The sequence below is a fragment of the Pelodiscus sinensis genome, chromosome 2, assembly GCF_052426305.1.
Source record: "Pelodiscus sinensis isolate ZL-2025 chromosome 2, ASM5242630v1, whole genome shotgun sequence".
Lineage (NCBI taxonomy): Eukaryota > Metazoa > Chordata > Testudines > Trionychidae > Pelodiscus > Pelodiscus sinensis.
In genome coordinates, this window is record NC_143053.1 from 147,520,727 (window position 1) to 147,539,257 (window position 18,531).

Here is an 18,531-nt window from a genome sequence, read left to right on the forward strand (position 1 = left end):
GTAGAAAACTCACTAATGGGGTTGCACATGCTGGCCTGGGCTTGAACCAGGGTGAAAAATCCCCCTCCTCCTTGCTGATGGCCACATAGCTATGGCTGAGCCAGACTGACAGCCAGGGACAGCTCTCTGTGTTTGGGATGGCAACCCGACAGCAGCAGCCCAGGTGCGAAGAGGGCTAGGCAGCCCCTTCACTCTTGCTGTGTCCCTGCCAGGGTGAGACTGGTTGAGGGGGCTTCTTCCATCAGTCCTGTTCTGTTGCCTGGCCACCATAGTGCCTTCCATTGTGCATGTACCCAAGCTGCCCTCCAAGCTGTCATCCCCTACCTAGTCATCTGTCCATCCGCTCTCTGAGACTGTCCTTCCCGACTCCATTCATCTCAGGGTATCAGAGCCAGAGAGCAGAGCTGGAGTGCAAAGCAGGGGACAAGAGTGGGTCTGTTTAGCACTGCTGGGTTGCACAGATTGTTGTGCACTTTGTGTACAAGATAGCTTGCAGGGCTGCTACTAACAGGTCAAGCTTCCGTTCCAGATATGGACTGGCCAGAGCTTCCTTACCCTTCCTTCACAAGAGTGATACACTTGTGAGGCAGTAGGCCTAGGGGTCAGGTTGTTCTGAACAATTGGCAGTTCCTTCCAGGCGTCCGTGCCCCTGGCAGTGGGAGGAGACTTTGCATGCTCCCCCCTACTGCCCCAAACTCCATCAGGACCTGGGGAGGGGGAGCATGTGAAGTCTCTCGCTCCCTGCCCCCACCCTGCAAGGGGGCACCGTGATTAGAATCAACTGCCAGCTGAGCAGCACTACTGCTGGAATGTACTCAATGATATTTAGGAAAACACTCTTCCATTACTTACAGTAAATCTTTTCTGTAATTAAAAATAAGGGGAAAAGTTGGTGTCTATGAAACAGGAATGTTGTAACAGCCTCAATGCAATGTAATTCCATTTGTACTCATTGAAATCGACCTCAGTTCAGTTTTTCAGGGAAAAGCCACTACTGACTTCTGTTTTACAAAGCCTGAAGGTCAGTCAAACCCTTCTTAATATGCTCAGTATTTTTCTAATTTGAAGCAGACTGAAGTTTGTATGTTTCAACTATGGATGTGAAAGGGTAACCGGTTACTAGTTCTGGTTAACTCACCGTTTCTCAAACTGTGGGTCACAAACCCCAGGGGGATCAAGAGCAACTTAGAGGGGGGATCGCAGCTGGATTCAGTTTTTCACTTGCGACCCCTCTCCCTCGGGCTGCAAAGAGCAGCAGGGCAGCGGAAGGCAGCCGCTGGCAAGCCGTGCAACATGGCTGGGACTGTGGGACTCCAGGAGCGCAGCTCAGCTGCAGCAGGTGGCAAGGTGGCGGGAGAGTGAGGCCGGCGCTGGTGTAGGAGCGGATGTGCGAGGGGCCGGCTGGGGCACAGTTGCTGGGCGACCAAACGCTTCCCCAGCTGGGAGAGGGCGGGGTCCCTCAGGCAGCGGGCTAGGGGATTGGGTCGGGGCAGAGGACCTGGAGGTAAATAAGGGCACGCGGAGGTCAGAGGAGGCAGAGGAGACACAGGAAAGGAGTGGAGGATGGAGGGGAGGAGAGGAGAGGAGAGAGAGAGAGAAGGAACCAAAGAGGCGCAGAGCGGAAAAGAGGCATAGAGGAGAAAGAGAGGGGGAAGGAGCCTGCAGGCAGGAAGGGCGTTGAGGACCGCACACGCCTTGAAGGAACCCTAGAGGGGCAAGGAGTCTGGTGAGAAGGAGGGAGGAAGCGACCCAGGGCAGTGAGGGTGGGGGATGGGGTCACACACATTCATTTAGCATTTTAGGGGGTCGTGGTATCACAAAGTTTGAGAAACCCTGGGTTAACCGGTAACCGATAGGGGTTGGTGCAGCTCCCCACCTGCCACGGGCAGGAGGCTGCTCCAGCCCTACAGGGGGCCCACTGTGAACAAGAGCTGCTCTTGTCTGGAGCAGCCTCTGTCAATGGCAGGTCCAGAGCAGCCTCTGTCCATGGGAAGCCGCGCACCATGGACAAGGGCTGCTCCCGTGCGGGCTGGGAGCTGGTGGCAGCTCCAACCCTTGCATGGGGGTTGGGAGCTGGCAGCCTGCCCCAGTGCAGGGTGCCCCGAGCCTGCAAAGTCAGTTAACTGGGATTTTACATCTCTAGTTATAACTCTTGAATGGGATAAGCATACATGCACATTAATTTAATGTTCATTATAAATCTGCACTGAGTTTGAATTAACCTCTTCACCCTCGAGGTAGCCTTTCTAAATAAAGGTTAAGGCACATGTTGAGGCTGGGAGAAGGGAGCATTGGGGATATTTTCACTCCTTCTGCCTGTGCATCACAGATTCTGTGGACTCTGGCTGACAGGAACGTCAGCATGTCACTTTTCTCAAACACTAAACATTAGGAAGAACAACAGTTATGCACCAAAGAAATTTACATTATTTGAATACAAATATAAAAAAGTGGTCTGAAAATGAACCAAATTAATTCTTAATAGTTGATGATTTATTGAGACCTTTCTGTGAATATATTTTCCTATTAACAATAAGTAGGTACAGTTTGTCAGAAATTTAGTTATTTATGTTCAGTAATTTATGATTACATATTGTACAATAAACAAGGCACTAAAATGTACAGCTAGTTACCCTTACAAATGCTGAGTTTCAGACATACAGTATATGTATCTCCAAAGCTGATGACAGTTATTGAATTGCTTCCTCGTGTTATTTCTTATACATTTCTTATATCCTGAACCATTACAAAGTATACATTTTAGAGCCCTACTGAAAAATAAGTTTTTGTCCCCTTTAAAAACTTTTTCTATGGAAAAAAACAATGAATTTTGCCATGAAAACTAGCTACAGAATAAAGATAATAAAAAAATTCGGTTTCTCACATTTGCAAAAAAAAATAAAGTACAAGTTCCCCGGTTATGGCAATTAAAAATATATGCGTAACAAGTTTTAAAAATTGCTTTCAAAATTTCCTACATACACTAATTCTGTGAGGGGAAGAAATAGCTTTGGTGGTGTTTGAGGTACTAAAATACTAACCCTATATTTTACAAATAGATAAGACAACAGAAGCAGCTGTATTACGAAATTCTGACTGGCCCAATGAAAAACTTTGGGCCAAAAAAGGTTTTGGTCCAATAAATAATATATAGGTTACAGTGTAGTTTTTTTTAAATCATTGCATCTTCAATAAAAGACAAAGACCACAAGAGATATCATCTAATACTCTGTTAAAATCATAGTATCAGAAAGAATTTACACATTTTCAGATATTTTTATTACAAATAGGCCAGTACTTAAATGCTAATTTTGTATTAGACACTCACCAATATAGAAGCACAAACACTGTACAATGTAATTTATACACTGTTAAAATATAACAGATGTTAATATTATATAATAAATACCACCCAGTGTAAATTAAAAATGGCTACCTGATGGTTTGACCAGTTGTACAAGAAGCACTAAAGAGTGAGGCACCTAGATTCAAGTTTTTTCTTGGGATTCACAGGCTCTTGGGCTGGCAGTACTTTGCAAGTCATCACTGCATTGTTCTCTAGTACCTCCAGCACAGTCAAAAGTGCACCATTTGATTTTAAAAGAGCACAGCTATCCCTAGGACCAAAGAAATTCCACAGCTGGTGAAACATGGGTGTGAAATAAGGTAAGTCTCTGCAGGATAAAACAAATTGAAAGCAGAAAGAACTGCTCACTATCAATAACCTTCAATAACACCCTGAGTCATTGCCACGTGAAAGGAAAAGCTGATTTCTTTGGGATAAGGTAACCCTTCTTAAAAAGGAGCCAACCTACTGTAGCTCTATAGTACTACGAGTGTTGACAGCAACAGCAACAGATCAAAATGTTCACCCCAATGCATTCTTGCTTTTCTTCATGTGCATACACAGTATTGTAAAAATAGTTCCATAAAAACATATGGCACCTAACAGATTATTATTAAGTGATTCTCATTGGTTTGTCACAGGACACTTCAAATATCACAAAAAGAAATTAAATAAAAATTACAAACAAAAATCATTGAACATGATGGATTATTTTTGGTCCATGTTGTGTGGAATTTTCCAACGGTGCCTAAGAGTAGTAGGGCCCCAACTTGCATTAAAACTGAATGGCAACTGAGAGCATAAATCTCTTAGGGTATGTCTACACTGCCACCCTAGTTTCAACTAGGGTGGATAATGTAGGCATTCTAACTTGCAAATGAAACCCGGGATTTAAATATCCCGGGCTTCATTTGCATGTTCCCGGGCAGGCGCCATTTTTAAATGCCCGTAGTTCGAACTACCTGCCCGCGGCTCCTAATTCGAACTATCGTTATTCCTCCTGCAAGGAGGCAGTGTAGACATACCCTCATATTACTTTTGAAAATCTTAATCACAGTTTTGAAATGGCGGCTTTTCAAAAGAATTGAGCACACACACCCCACCAACCGAAGTCCATGAAAGCTCAGCACCTATAACTCTGCAAGTGAAGCTGGGTACTGCTCTGTCACAAACCAACCCACTGGCATTATTATTAGAAGGGCAAAAAGCAAACAAAAATAAAAGAGTTAATTAGGCTGATGTATTCTGGTTCTGCAGGAACTGAAACCTGAATATCTTGCATTTGTGGGTTGAACTGGCTGTTTTTCAGTAGGGATCTAAAATAATGCTGCAATCAGGAACTAAAATAGGAAGAAAAGACCAGATCTCTCCTTATTTCGTCCTGAAACACTGACACTTGTTAGAGTATGTCTACTTCAATGACAGTTGCCAACACAATAACGGGAATGAAAGCATGGTGTATACTAGGTATTGGATAAATGATAGGATTAATATAAGTGACCTAAAATTGTACTTCTCACTCTAATGGAATCTTTAGTAATTGCTATTGTTATTACTTGAGTGCAGTCTGTATACTTTGTATTGTAATAGGTGTAGAGGTTTAGAAAAGTTTCATTCAAACTGCTTTATAATAAACATAATTGTTTAGTGCCCAGAAACCTCTGGAAATGTAGTAGAAAATAATTAACAGCAGTGAGACAAATTCAGTTCTTAGCTATTTTCCACACAAACTAACTGGCTTCAGGGGGGCTACTTTGGTGTAACTGACAGGCAAGCAATATTCAGTTGTCTTTCACTCAGTCTGAAAGTGAAGTAAAAAAATAGAGTACTAAGAAAGAATGAGACAGTAATAGAGACAGTAGTAGAGATATAGGCGCTAGTAGCTTATTCATAATTCCTCAAACCATGCACTTTATCAGTGAGATGAACAAACTCAAGTACATATTTAATGACCCCTGTAGGACAATAGGCCTCCAGGCTTACAAGGGATTACCCACCACCATTGATCTGGTAGCTGAAAGGAATCTCATCTCCTCCACATAGTGCATGGAGTCAGATCAGTATCATTTCATGATGAAGAGTGTTAAAAACAAATAGAGTAAGAGTTGTCTCAAAACCATCAGTCAAAATAACAAAATAATAATAATTAATAATAATGGAAAACCTTAGACTCCTTGCCAAGTAAGACTAGAAGGTCTAAGAACCAAAACAAATGTCTCAAATATGTCTGGAGGGGAAAACTAAAATGGGGCAATAACTGGATTGGATGTCCTGGTTTCCCACAGCATATTTTAGCTAGGTCAACACTACTTTCCATCAGGGAAGCACAGATGATGACTTCCCTCACAGGGGAAATTCAGTTCTGTGTAAAACACCAAATCTATCAACCCCCCCCCCCCCCCATGCCATTTGTAACATAATGGGTGGCATATAAGGATGTGGTAGTATGCAAAAGATCTTTAGCAAACATTTAGGATTTTTCACTGATATAATCGTTCAAACTTCTCAGATCAAGTGTCTTTGGTAGACAAAAATTAACAAACAGAGGAGCTCATCAAGTTCAGAGATTATTACTTTGGGATATTTGAATGATTACTTCTGTTTTTAATTCAAGACCTCACAGAGAATAACAGGATCTTGGTGGTTTTATATTCCATCACTGTATTTACTATCTTGCTGATGCTGAACAAATAATAGATTATTATAACCTGGCATTTAACATCAACTTTCGGGCTCTAGGTCTCTCAGAAGGGTTCAAAGATGGGAATGAGGAGCAACAAATTATATGCAGTGTGAACCCACTTCTGTCCTCCCCTCATGACAAGCATGGCTAAATGTGAATTGTTACCCCGAGAGCTAGGAACTGAGCAATACAACCACTCTGTAGTATGTCTATAATGCACAACAAACAAAACACACAACTAAGAAAATGGATGTATAATGTAGCTAAACAAATAATCACTATTTAAAAGCTAGCCTACTTTCGTTCTGATTTTTCTAAGGGAAAGAATTCTCAAGTTTTCTTCCAGCCTGCTCTCAGCAGGGAAGCTATTTTAAAAGTTTCTTCAAGATCAGTCAGAAGTCTGGACAAAGATACTGTTTGCTTTTTATTAGTTTCATCATCCTGTGTGACCCTATCTGCATGCCCCCCATCAACACTACAAATTATCTCCCATAACTGTCTTATAGGCCCTTGTTCTCATTCTCTTTCCTTGATTGTTGTGCCCAACACGTTAGGCAGCCTGTCTGTTGGACTCCAACTACAAGAGAGAAATCTCACATCACTTTGGCACACAACATGCATTCTGGGGCATACAAACATCAAACATACAGAATTTCCATTCTGTATAATTTGGGATAAGTGGAAAGGTCTAGCACTTTTGGCAGCCTAACTGTTGCTGTTACTATCAGAACAGGGTTGGTGCCTAGAACACCAAACAAAAGTTGATCAGAGGCTGGGTATAAGGGCTATGTAGTCCATCTTGTCAAAGGGAAGCTATTTGAAGGAGGGTGAAGAAAGGGGAGCCTTCAACATCCGAGAATGTCTCATGTTGTAGGACCATGTGTGTAGGTGCAGAGCAATCCAGCTGATTTACATTGAGAGCCAGAGTAGATGGGTATCTTTATAATCAGCTCAGGAATCGCTCGATGGCTCTAGGAAAGCTAGGAGGAGATACAGGAAGTCCTGCAAGGAGAAACCACAAAATTAAGTCAGTTTGAGAAGAAGCTAAGAAAACTATCTGTGATGAACTCTTTGCAACTATTTGTATTCCTGATCCAGGGCTTTGTTTGGTATGGTCAATGCCTATTTTATACAAATTAAAATAAAAAATATAAACAAAGACAAACTTTGGGAATATGTTTGTTAGGAAAGACCATATTGTGAGGACATATTGTGTGGGGGATGTGACCCATTCACAAGCTCCCTTGAAAAATAAACTGCTGGCACTAGAGGAAAGAACTTCAGTTTACCATGGAGAAGATAAACCACATTGCAACTAGAGAGAGAAGACTCAGAGGCAATGAAGGATGGAAGCAGAGGACTGTGAGAAGGCTGTAGACACAAATGTGTCTAAGTATTTGAAATTCTGTAGGAATATCCAATTAGAAACAAACAGAACATCACAGCTTCTGAGGTTTGACTACCAGTCTCACTAGCACTGAAATAGTAAGATAGTAATTTGGCTTGAAAAGCTTTTAAAGAGATCTTTCTCTTATTTGCTGTATTCTTTTGCCCTAGCAAATGCTTAATTTGTTCCATGCTACCAAAATGATGATATGGCAGAAAGCACTACAATGATAAAACATTCGGGGTCACAGCCTGTATTTTTTATTTTTTGCTCTTTTATTGGGTCATAAAGTCTACATTCCCCTGCGTACTTGCTTTACATGTAAGTGAACTGACTTATTCTATGCAATTCCATGGTTAAAAAAATAATAAAAAGCAAAATCACCCAGATTCAAAAACACCAAATTAATTCTATGAGTTTGGAAGAGCAAAGAGAACTGTGTATGTTTCTACTGGCATAAAATTGGTAGTTTGTTTTTTACAGTTGGCAACAAGTTTTCTTCATCCTACAAAATTATTGACCGTCTGCCTTGTATAAAATGTCTTAAATCACGTTAACCTTTTTCATATTATGTTACAATGTTTATTGTGTTTGTTTTACTAATCTAAATATATTCATTTTAGTAATGCATTAACACTCACATTATAAAGTACTGTAATTACCTCTCAATATCTGACTGGAGACAGAAAGAAGAAAAAATGGATGGTATCCAAAATATTTACAGCAAGGCATGTACAGTGAAACAGTCTGATAATAGGACAAAGAGCAGGAACTCCATGGAGTAAGGACACAGAGCATGAAAAAACTCAAATTGAAATTATCTGTGCCTGACACATACAAAACATCCTTGAATAAGTTAACCACATGTATGAAACCACGGGACCCGACTTTAGCAGTTTGGCACAAAAATAAAACATTAATCAAGAAAAAAATATATACCCAAAAAGTGATCAACATGACTCTAAGAGTAATTGTTCAAAATGTGAGACTAAAAATTCAAAAACAAGAAAGGAGGAATGGAACTTAAGCAAAAATGTGGTTCTGAATCTTTCTTTTAGTTCCCCTAGTCCTAGAGCTGCTAGGAACTGCTTTGGTCCTGGCTTAATTTAGAGCAGTCTAAGTGCTGATCTAAATTATGTCAGCTGCAGCCATCCTCTATAGCAGGGCTACTCAACACGCGGACTGTTTGTTTGCAGCCCACGATGTAGTTTGGATTTACGCAGGGCTCAACACACGGCCCGCAGGTGGAAGACAAAACAAAAAAAGTAGTCAATATAATTGTCTTCTGTTGATATGCATTTTAGTAAGTTACATTCCTGGACTGTCATTACTCATTAAAAGTGCTGTCATATCGGTGGAAATCGGGTAAATATTGCATTTTATTAATATCAGCAGAACTGACTTAAATGGAGCCTGTGTGTTGTGTAGTCTTGCCTTAATCTTTGTATTCATGCCTGTCAGTGTGAAAGAAACTATTTGCATATATATTTGCATGTATATGCAATCACACTTAAGTTGCAGCCCTAGGAATGTGCTAGGAGTATCATTGTGACCCCTGGGACTTCCAAAGTTGAGCAGCCCTGCTCTATAGCAGTGGTCACCAACCAGTAGATCAGAATCTTCTTGTAGATCCTGGAGCCTCTGACAGGTGATCCTGACTGATTTGGCCAGGAAGCTATCAAGTGCTGGTATTTTAGTTGCCCCTCCCTCCACTGCTATGCTTCTTCTGCTCTCTGCCTTGGACCTGCCTCCTGGGGGCCTCCTGCTTGCTGTACAGGGTGGGGGAGACTGAGGAGGGGGATGCTCAGATGTTAGAGTGTCCCCTTTCCCCCACCCCTGTCCCCCATCGCCACAGAATGAGCAGAGAGGAGCCTCAGAGAAGAGGTAGGGCAGGGCCAGGGCCCCAGGGAAGGAGTCAGGGGAGGGTGTTTGAGTTTGAGGTAGATCCTGGATTGACTTAAATTCAAAAAGTGATCTTGGGCTTAAAAAGGCTGGAGACCACTGCTCTATGAGGACCACTCCACTGGACAGTGATTGGCCAGAGTACTATGTACTCCTGGCCCTTCTCCAACATATACCCTACATAGTGGGAAGGAAAGAGTAGATGCTGATAGAGCTGGCTATGCCTGCTTTATGTCAAACAGAGGTTTCCCTTATAGCAGGAAATGCTAGCTCCCTCTTTACTTTAGGGCACCACGTAGGAACTGAAATTTGGGCCAAGGATGAATCTCAGAGAGACAATTGAGGGTTGAAGGAAAAAATAAAAATGAATGAGTTAAGTGTACCCAAACTGGTTCATAGAATCATAGAATACTAGAACTGGAAGGGACCTCGAGAGGTCATCGAGTCTAGTCCCCTGCCCTCATGGCAGGACCCAGTACCGTCTAGATCATCCCTGACAGATGTCTATCTAACCTGCTCTTAAATAAAGTAAGAACTCATCAAGTAAGAACTCTAAAGAATACCAGGAAAAAAGAAATACTAGACATACAGTGGGCTCTTAAAACAAGATGAAGGGTTAACTTTAAAAGTGACTCTAATATAGCTAAATCAGTGAACTGCCTTGTTATAGCCTGTTCTTTAAACAGAAAATTGATGGAGTAGTCAAATGAACGTTGTGTCAGTACAGCTGGTGAGGAAAAACTGGCCGTAAGCACCAGGAAGGTTAAAAAAAACAAGATCACAGGCCCTAGAGATATTAGGGGAAAAAGAGACTATTCCCCTTGCATGATAAGGCCTATGAACAGGGCTCTACAGGAGGAACTTTCCATGGGAATTATTCCATGGGAATTCCTCCCGCATCACCCTATGGGCAGGGAAAGTTGGCAAAGGGCACTGAGCCCACATCAAACACAGTGGATCCCCAAGCATCAACGGAAAGCCAAGACCAACCATACAGACTGCTTCTGAACCAGCTGAGGTCCTGAGGGAGGACTCAGCTGAAGAGATATAGTGGGGGACCATACTTTTTCCTGCTTGAGCTCTGTAGCTCTGGAATGGAAACATTTCCCTCTACCCTCTTCTATGATTCTCTTAGCTTGCCCGGTCTTCCCTACTTCCTTCGCCCCATCCCCGAAGTGCCTCTCATGGTGTCTAACAAAGCGTGTATGTGACTGTGCCATGCAGTAAGAAGAGCCCACTTTTTCTCGAGGGAAGAGAAGATCTGTGCACGGAGGGTCAACTCTGTTCACAGAACTTGGGGTGAGATCAGTATTCCCTCTAAGCTGTGTGGCAGCACAGCTTCACAGGTGATTAATCAGCCCCGCCCAGTCAGGTTCACGGCTCCTCCATGCAGGGAGCTGACTGACTCGGCAGAGTTGATTAATCACCTGTGAAGCTGCAGTTTAGAGGGAACACTGGTTGAGATGATGCAAGCCAAAGACAGAAAACAGCAACGTGAGTGGATAGCAAACTAGATGAGCTCCAGTTTGATACGGTAATAAAAAAAGCCAGTGTGATATTAGACAGTATAAGCAGATGCATCATGTCATAGCCAGGGAAATGACAGTTCCTCTCTGTATCAACAAGCAGACTGCACTTGTAGCTCTAGGCTAAATGCTTCCCTGGTATAATTCATTGTCCATAGAGCTAAACCAGGGAAAATTTTGGCCTATCATGTTCAGTTCTGAGTACCTTAATACAATTTGGAGGAAATTCAGAGAAGAGAGACAAATAGTGTAGAGCTACTGGAATTTACTTATGAGAAAAGGTTTAGAAAGAAAAAACTTAAGAATCTTGGCCAAACAGCTAATGGAGGAAATAATTAATGCAAAAGCACATGAAGGATATAAGCCAGAAAAAAAGAGAGAGGAACATCTTTAAGTGTCCAAGGGGATATATATTAGGACTGAAGAGGACAGAGCCAACCAAATGAAAATGTAAGCTTAGTACCAAGGGAAAATTCCTAGTATTAAGGTCTATTTTATTAGATAATAATCTCTCAGCTAAGTGGTGGAAGCCCCATCACTCAAGTCATTTAAAACTAGTCTAGACAAAGTACTCAGTAAAGTCAATACAGGAAATAATCATTCTATAAGTCTAGCTGGATCCATCTCATCCAAGTGTGGGTGGCTGTATTGCAATGTCTCCAGACATTTTAGGGTTCTCATACTTGGTCCCTAGGCATAACACTCAGGCTATGTCTAGACTACATCCCTCTGTCGAAAGAGTATGTAAATGAGCCCAATCGAAAGTGCAAATTTAAATATTGTGCTTAATTTGCATATTCGCATCTAATTGCTGTTTCAAAAAAGGGTATTTTGAAAGTGAAACCGCAGTCTAGACGTGGTTCTTTTGGGGAAAAAAAAACTTTTTTCGAAAGAACCCGTACTCTTGAAAAAATGAGTATGAGTTCTTTTGAAAAAGGTTTTTTTTTTTTTTTTCAAAAGAACCGCGTCTAGACTGCAGTTTCACTTTCAAAATACCCTTTTTCGAAACAGTGATCAGACACAAATATACAAATGAACTGTGGGATATTTAAATCCACGCTTCATTTGCACTTTTGATCGGGCTCATTTACATCCCTCTTTCGACGGAGGGATGTAGTCTAGACGTGCCCTTACTCTAACGATCCTTTCCTTAAATTCTTTGTCTTGGTTCTTTCCAATCTTTCAGCTATATTTTTTTGCAATAGTAATTAAATTCAAAGGCCCTCTTGCCCACACTAAATGCTGTACGTTTTGGTTTCATAACTAATACAAGAACTTCTCTCTGTGAATAAGGCTATAAGAATGTATATCCAATCTGAAAATATGCATAATTTAAATGAATTTCTTTGAAATATAAAAATAAAAACAATGTCTCTCATAAGCAGGGCTACCAGCATAAAGAGTTAGAAATGAGGAGATATCACTATTTCCTTGGAACATACTGTATTGTCTCCTAGGTCCATCCCATTCAAATCTACATTCTCTTTTCAATCCTGTTATCTTCCCAACTGTCATGGTGTCTCTTTTCCTCACCTTCTGTTATCTTATCTATTTACTATGCTGTATAGTTTTGAGTGGTTTTTAGCAAGCAGCAGTATGGGAAAGACCTTGTCAGTGAGACACTAGGGGTTTCTCTACACAGCAGAGCTTAACTTGAAATAAGCTAGGCAAATTGAGCTACGTCAATTGCGTAGCTTATTTAGAAATTGGGAGCATCTACACAGCACTTATTCTGAAATAGAGCACTCTTCCTCCAACATCCCTGACTCTTCATACAATGAGGGTTACAGGAGTCGGAGTAAAAAGTCCTCCAGCTTGACAGTATTTCAACATTATTTTGAAATAACTGCCTGCTGTGTAGACACAGACTAAGTTATTTCAAAAGAACGCTCGTTATTTTGAAATATTGTTGCTGTGTAGATGTACCTAATATATATTCTTATCCATCCCACCTTTTTGCATGCATGAATGAGCCATCACCATCTCCACTCAAAGCATCCTTATCCCCTAAACCACAGAGGGGTAGCCGTGTTAGTCTATAACTTAGAAAATGAGTAGTCCTATAGCACCTTAGAGCAGTGATACACAACCTTTTTTGATTTGCGACCCTGTGCCCCAGGGGCCGCCAACTGCTGGGTCCAGCCCCTGGCTGGCCAGATCTAGGTGCTGCGCTGGGGGGGGCTGCCAACTGCTGGGCCCAGCCACTGGCCACACGGCCGCCAATGGCAAGGCCCAGCCCCCGGCTGCCTGGATCGAAGCGCAATGACCGCCCACGGGTTGCGCACCACTGCCTTAGAGCATGTCTACACTGGGAAATTATTTTAAAATAACTAAATTCTAAATAATAACTCCCAAAATAACTTTCTCAAAATAAGCTTATTCCCCAAGTAAAGCAGGAGTACAGATTTTTAAATAACCAGTCTCTTATTTCAAAATAATGGTATTGTTATTTCAAAATAAGAGGGTTTATCTCAAAATAACTCCCTAGTGTAGACTATGGCTTTCGTGGGCAACACCCACTTCCTCCTCTGGTCATCTGAGGAAATGGATATTGCCCACGAAAGCTCATTTTTATATATACACACACACACACACACACACACACACACACACATATATATACATACACACAACTACTTAAATTACAACTCAAGACCTCACACCAAAGATTTGCTGTCCTCAACCCCATTTCTACTATTTAATTCCCCATATCCTGAGTCACAGATTATTGTCCCACACTCTAACATTGTGGAGGCCAAGAGAATTAGCACCTTGTGCTCCCACTGTTTCCTTTCTACAGTCAAATTGCCAGAAGAGGGAGTCTATCCACACTAAAGAATGGGATTTTGCTACCCAACAGAATTACCCTCTTTAGATTTCATACCTACTGTATATTTGTGCCTGCTGCATCTCTGCCCGGGCTGATTTTGTCTATCATTCAGGAGAAGCAGCACTGAAAAAGCACCACTCTCTTCACTTCCAACACGATCTTGTAGGCAGCTTGTTATGACTGACAGCAGCAAAGCCTACAGGTATGCAACAGCAGCAGGGAGACGTAACCAAGAGAAAAATAAATACAAAAGCTCACAGCAGGAAGGAAATCCAGAGAAGAGGTGGAACACAATTGAGAAAGAGGACGATGCCTTTCAAAATTTGTTTTCATTTGAAAAATATTGCTAATATAGGATTTCCCCCTTAACCATTATCTGTGGGGAAAATACATTTAAAATAATGCAACTCTTAATTTTATAACTGAATAATGTAAAAAAATAAGGGATTTTCTGCTCATTCTTTGTCACTTATTTAAAATGCCTCTCCCCCCAGGACACCTTTTCAGATAGAGGAAGATCCTTTAAAGTGGACCTCTACATTTGTTCTAAAATGTACACTTTAATACTTTACCCTTGGTTTCATATTTCCCATTTCCCAGCCCTTGTCTTATTTAGACTAAAATATTCAGGGCAGGGGTAATATTTTATTATGTGTATGTGTAGCACCAATTTCTGTTGAGGCCTCTAGTAAATAAGGCTTCTATATAAGTAAATAAAGACAACAGGAATCCCTGGTTGACAACAGAGGTTGGGGTTGCTCTGGGCTGAAGTTTGGGACAAAGCCAAGCAGACAGGATTCACAGACGTTGGCCGAACGATTATGTTAGAGCCCTGCACCAAGTGAAAATCTGTCTTGACTTCTATGAACAATGGTGAGTTGGTAAGAAAAGATCAAGAGGATCCACAATTGATCTCACTTCTAATTAGGAGCTAGATCCAAATCCATTAGTGGGCTGCTGGGAGAAATTTTTTGTTGCCTAGATAGCCAGCCACCTGCTTCTTAAGAGCTACTTGAAGCAGCAGAAAAGCTTTTATCCACAGAATGTCACTGCGCATACTGTGCAGTTAAGGGGCTAGTTTCTTTCTCTAGCAGCTGCAGTCTCATGCTTCCATCACATACTTCTAATCCCTGCATATATATCTGGGTGATAGGACAGGACTGAGAGAGGGCAGCCAAAAGTAGCTGCTTCTGGGAAAATATCCTCTGCTTTACCTCTTTCCAACAGTTATGGCCCTAGCAGCTAGCAGGTCAGGCCCCAACCACCATCTTAAATACGCCAGCTGGGTGGAGGTTTTAATTTCCTTTCCCTGCAAATTACCTACTAGAATGGTCCTCTTGTCTCCTCATGAGCTCCTTAATTTTCACTTACCTGTTGCAGAGGAGGAATAATAAAATAAATAATAAATAATAATACTAATAAATAAAAAAGATAGAGACACAAAGGGGGGATTTTCTCTGTGTCTTTACAGCAATTGGGTTACTGCCTGTCAAATATCTGCGTGTGAAGTTTGAGAACAAAGACCGACTCCAACCCCTGCCTTCGACCAGAAAATGGAGGAAATGGCTAGAAAGAAGCAAAATAATTAAAAATGTACAGTTGTAAAGCCAAAGTTTTAAACATACCCTAAATTTGGGTATGTGTCTGTTCTACATGGACTTCCTAGATTTAAAAAGGGCAGTTGGAAGTTGAGAGAGGAAAAAACGTTATGCTCACAATTCACAAGTACTATTGTCCGTAACCGAAACTCAAATAAGAGACAATTTACTTTCAGAGCTCACCCACACATGAACTATAGAATGTTCCCATATTAGACCCATCCAATCTGTATTCCTAGATGTTATCAGAGTCAAAATGTGTTCACTATTAACTGAACACCCATTCTGTCACACTACATTAATTTTAATATACCCTCTTGCCAATACACCTTAGTAAGAATGTGCTCAATCAGATTTTCTCTGCTCATCATAAATTCTAGGGAGAATTAGGAAAGGGTCTGTTAAAGGATGATACAGGCCATTCTTTTGTGATGGTTTGCAGTTTTCTCTCCCAATACATTTTCTTTTTATTTAGCACTTCCATTTTTATTCTGTGTTCCTCTTCAGCCATCTCACACTCCCTTTCTATCTGTTGTATTTTTGCCACATGTACTTCATTCATTTGTATCAGCTGCAGTTGTAAAATGGACATTTGCTGGTGATGCTCTTCCTCATGCATCTTTTTCAAAGCACCCTCTTGATTAGCTTTACTTCTGTAGTTTTTATTCGCTGTTATTCTGACAGCTGAACAGGAGGGCTCAGGTTGGGATGTGCCTTCACATATTGGGAAATGTACTATCTCTTTCTCTTCATCACACAGTTCTCTGTTTGAGACAGCAAATGACTCTGAAAAAAAAACAGCAAAAAAACATAAGATACCTCTTTTTTCAAACTGATTGTGTAAGGAATAACAGTTATCAGTATGCACAACTTGTGCTTCTGTAACGTAATGTAACAGCCACCAGGTGACACTGTTATCTAAATATTTTTCATTCCCTTTAAATATTGGCACTGCATGTGGTAAGATCTTTCAGCTCTCTTCTAGAATTGTTCAAAAGTTTCAGGAGGTAGCTGTGTTAGTCTGTAACTAAAAAAAAGTTAGTTCATCTGAAAAAGTGGGTTGTGCTCATGAAAGTTCACAATACCATCTACATTTTTTGTTAGTCTCTAAGGTGCTGCAAAACTATTAGTTGTTTTTTAAGTTTCTTCTAGAATTGTAGCTGAGGTTAGGAAGTACAGCCTACACTAAACCAAAGATTTAATATGTTATTTACTGGGTAAGCACCATTCCTGTATACTTCAGCGATGTCCATTTATATATATATTTTAGAACCACATTACATCACCCTTACCTTGAGAGGGGCCTTATTAGTGCCAATGAAATAAATCAGATTCCTTGTTCAACAAAACACTACTGAGAATAAATGCCTTTAGAAATAAGCATACTTTTACAGATCAGCACCAACAGCTTACTATAAATATAATATTAACAATTACAAAAACAAACAGCTCACTTTGTACAGAGAAATATTAGGTAACAATTGCAGTCAACTTTTTTCTTTTTAGAAAGGTTATACAGTAAACTTCCGATAATCCGGCACCTTTAGGACCCAGGGGGTGCCGGATTATCAGATTTGCCGGACTATCGGAAGGGGGGCGATGAGGGGTCTGGAGTGGGAGGGGGATGCCACCCCAGACTCCTCATAGCCCCCCCTTCCAATAGTCCGGCTCTGCCCCAGGTGTCCCTGATTCAGCTGCTGCTGGTCAGTTTCAGCAGCGGCTGAATCGGGGACGCCTGCAGCAAAGCAGCTGGAGTGCTGCCGGGTTGGTCCAGTAGCGCCGTCCCTTGGTGCAGCGAGACCAATCCGGCAGAACCCCAGCTGCTCTTGGGGACGCCTGGGGCAGAGCAGCTGGGGTGCTGCCGGGTTGGTCCCGCAGTGCCGCTCCTTGGAGCTACTGGACCAACCCGGCAACATCCCAGCTGCTCTGCCCCAGGTGTCCCCAAGTCAGCCGCTGCTGAAACTGATCAGCGGCTGACTCCAGGAAGCCCGAGGCAGAGTTGCTCTGCCCCGGGCTTCTTGGAGTCAGCCTCTGGTCAGTTTCAACAGCAGCTGAATCCAGATGCCCGGGACAGAGCAGCTAGGGCGCTGCCGGGTTGGTCTGGTAGCGCCAACCCTTGGCGCTGCGAGGCCAACCCGGCAGCACCCCAGCTGCTCTGTCCCAGGTGTACCCAAGTCAGCTGCTGCTGAAACTGATCAGAGGCTGATTCCCCTGATCTTCCCTCTCTCTAAATGTAACGTGTATGTACTTCATACACTTTTTATAATAATATGACTTTTTTAGCCATTTATTAAACTTGGTTCTTTTTTTCATTTTCAGTGACAAGCAACCAACAGTCACTTCGTATTCTGTTTTGTAATTAAAATAAAAATATTTGAAAATGTAGAACACATCCAAAAATGTTTAAATAAATAATTTTCTATTATTATTTTACAGTGGGATCAATCATGAGTTTTAAAATCACTTGACACCCATAAGTAAATAGTAACAAAAACTAGCTAATATTCACTCTCGTGTTCTGAAGGAACTCAAAAACTAAAGTGCAAAACTAGTAACTGTGGTATGTAACCTGCTATGGAATTACCATTCTTCTTTCTGCGCTGCTGCCTACACAGCTAGACCAACACACTGGCTATGTCTAGACTGCAAGCCTCTTTCGAAAGAGAGCGTCTAGACTGCACACGGAACTTTCGAAAAAGCAAGACGCTTTTTCGAAAGAAAGCAGCAAGTGAGTCTGGATGCTCTCTTTCTAAAAAGCCCTGTTTGCTTTCAAGAACGCCTTTTTTCGAAAGAGCACTTTCGAAAAAAGGCGTTCTTCCTCATGGAATTAGGCTTACCGCCGTCGAAAGAAAAGCCGCATTCTTTCGATTTAATTTCGAAAGAACGCGGCTGCAGTCTAGACGCAGGTGAAGTTTTTTCGAAAAAAGGCTACTTTTTTCGAAAAAAACCCTGAGTCTGGACACAGCTACTCTGGCCACCCAGATCTGAAGGCAGCAGTGCAGACAATGGCTTGGTATAGTATTTCTAGTCTTATTTCTGAACTGTTTCTAGCAGAACACTGGGATTGTAGCCAGCTGCTACCACTCTCCTGCCACCCAGCTCTGAAGTCAGTGCAGAATTAAAATTCGCAATATCACAACCCCACTAAAATATAAGATTGCAATCCCTCTGCAGCTCCCTTTCATGTCAGGGCTCCCTGTTTAGGAAACACTGGCCTCTCTCATTAAATCTGTATACCGGTTGAACCTCTCTTGTCTGG

At 41.8% G+C, this 18,531-nt stretch overlaps 1 protein-coding gene across 4 annotated transcripts in view; it reads right to left on the minus strand.

Annotated features, from left to right (window-relative positions):
- Positions 1–2,480: 2,480 nt before the first annotated feature.
- Positions 2,481–18,531, minus strand: part of MSANTD3 (Myb/SANT DNA binding domain containing 3) — a 33,160-nt gene continuing 17,109 nt past the window's right edge. For 2 of the 4 annotated variants that reach the window (XM_075921553.2, XM_075921554.2), the window contains exon 3: positions 11,849–16,058. In XM_075921553.2, coding sequence (XP_075777668.1) covers positions 15,649–16,058 — 410 coding nt within the window. In that variant the 3' untranslated portion in view covers positions 11,849–15,648. Of the gene's footprint in view, positions 7,032–11,848; positions 16,059–18,531 lie in introns of those variants that run through there. The other 2 variants (XR_012901822.2, XR_012901821.2) reach the window with 2 other exon arrangements.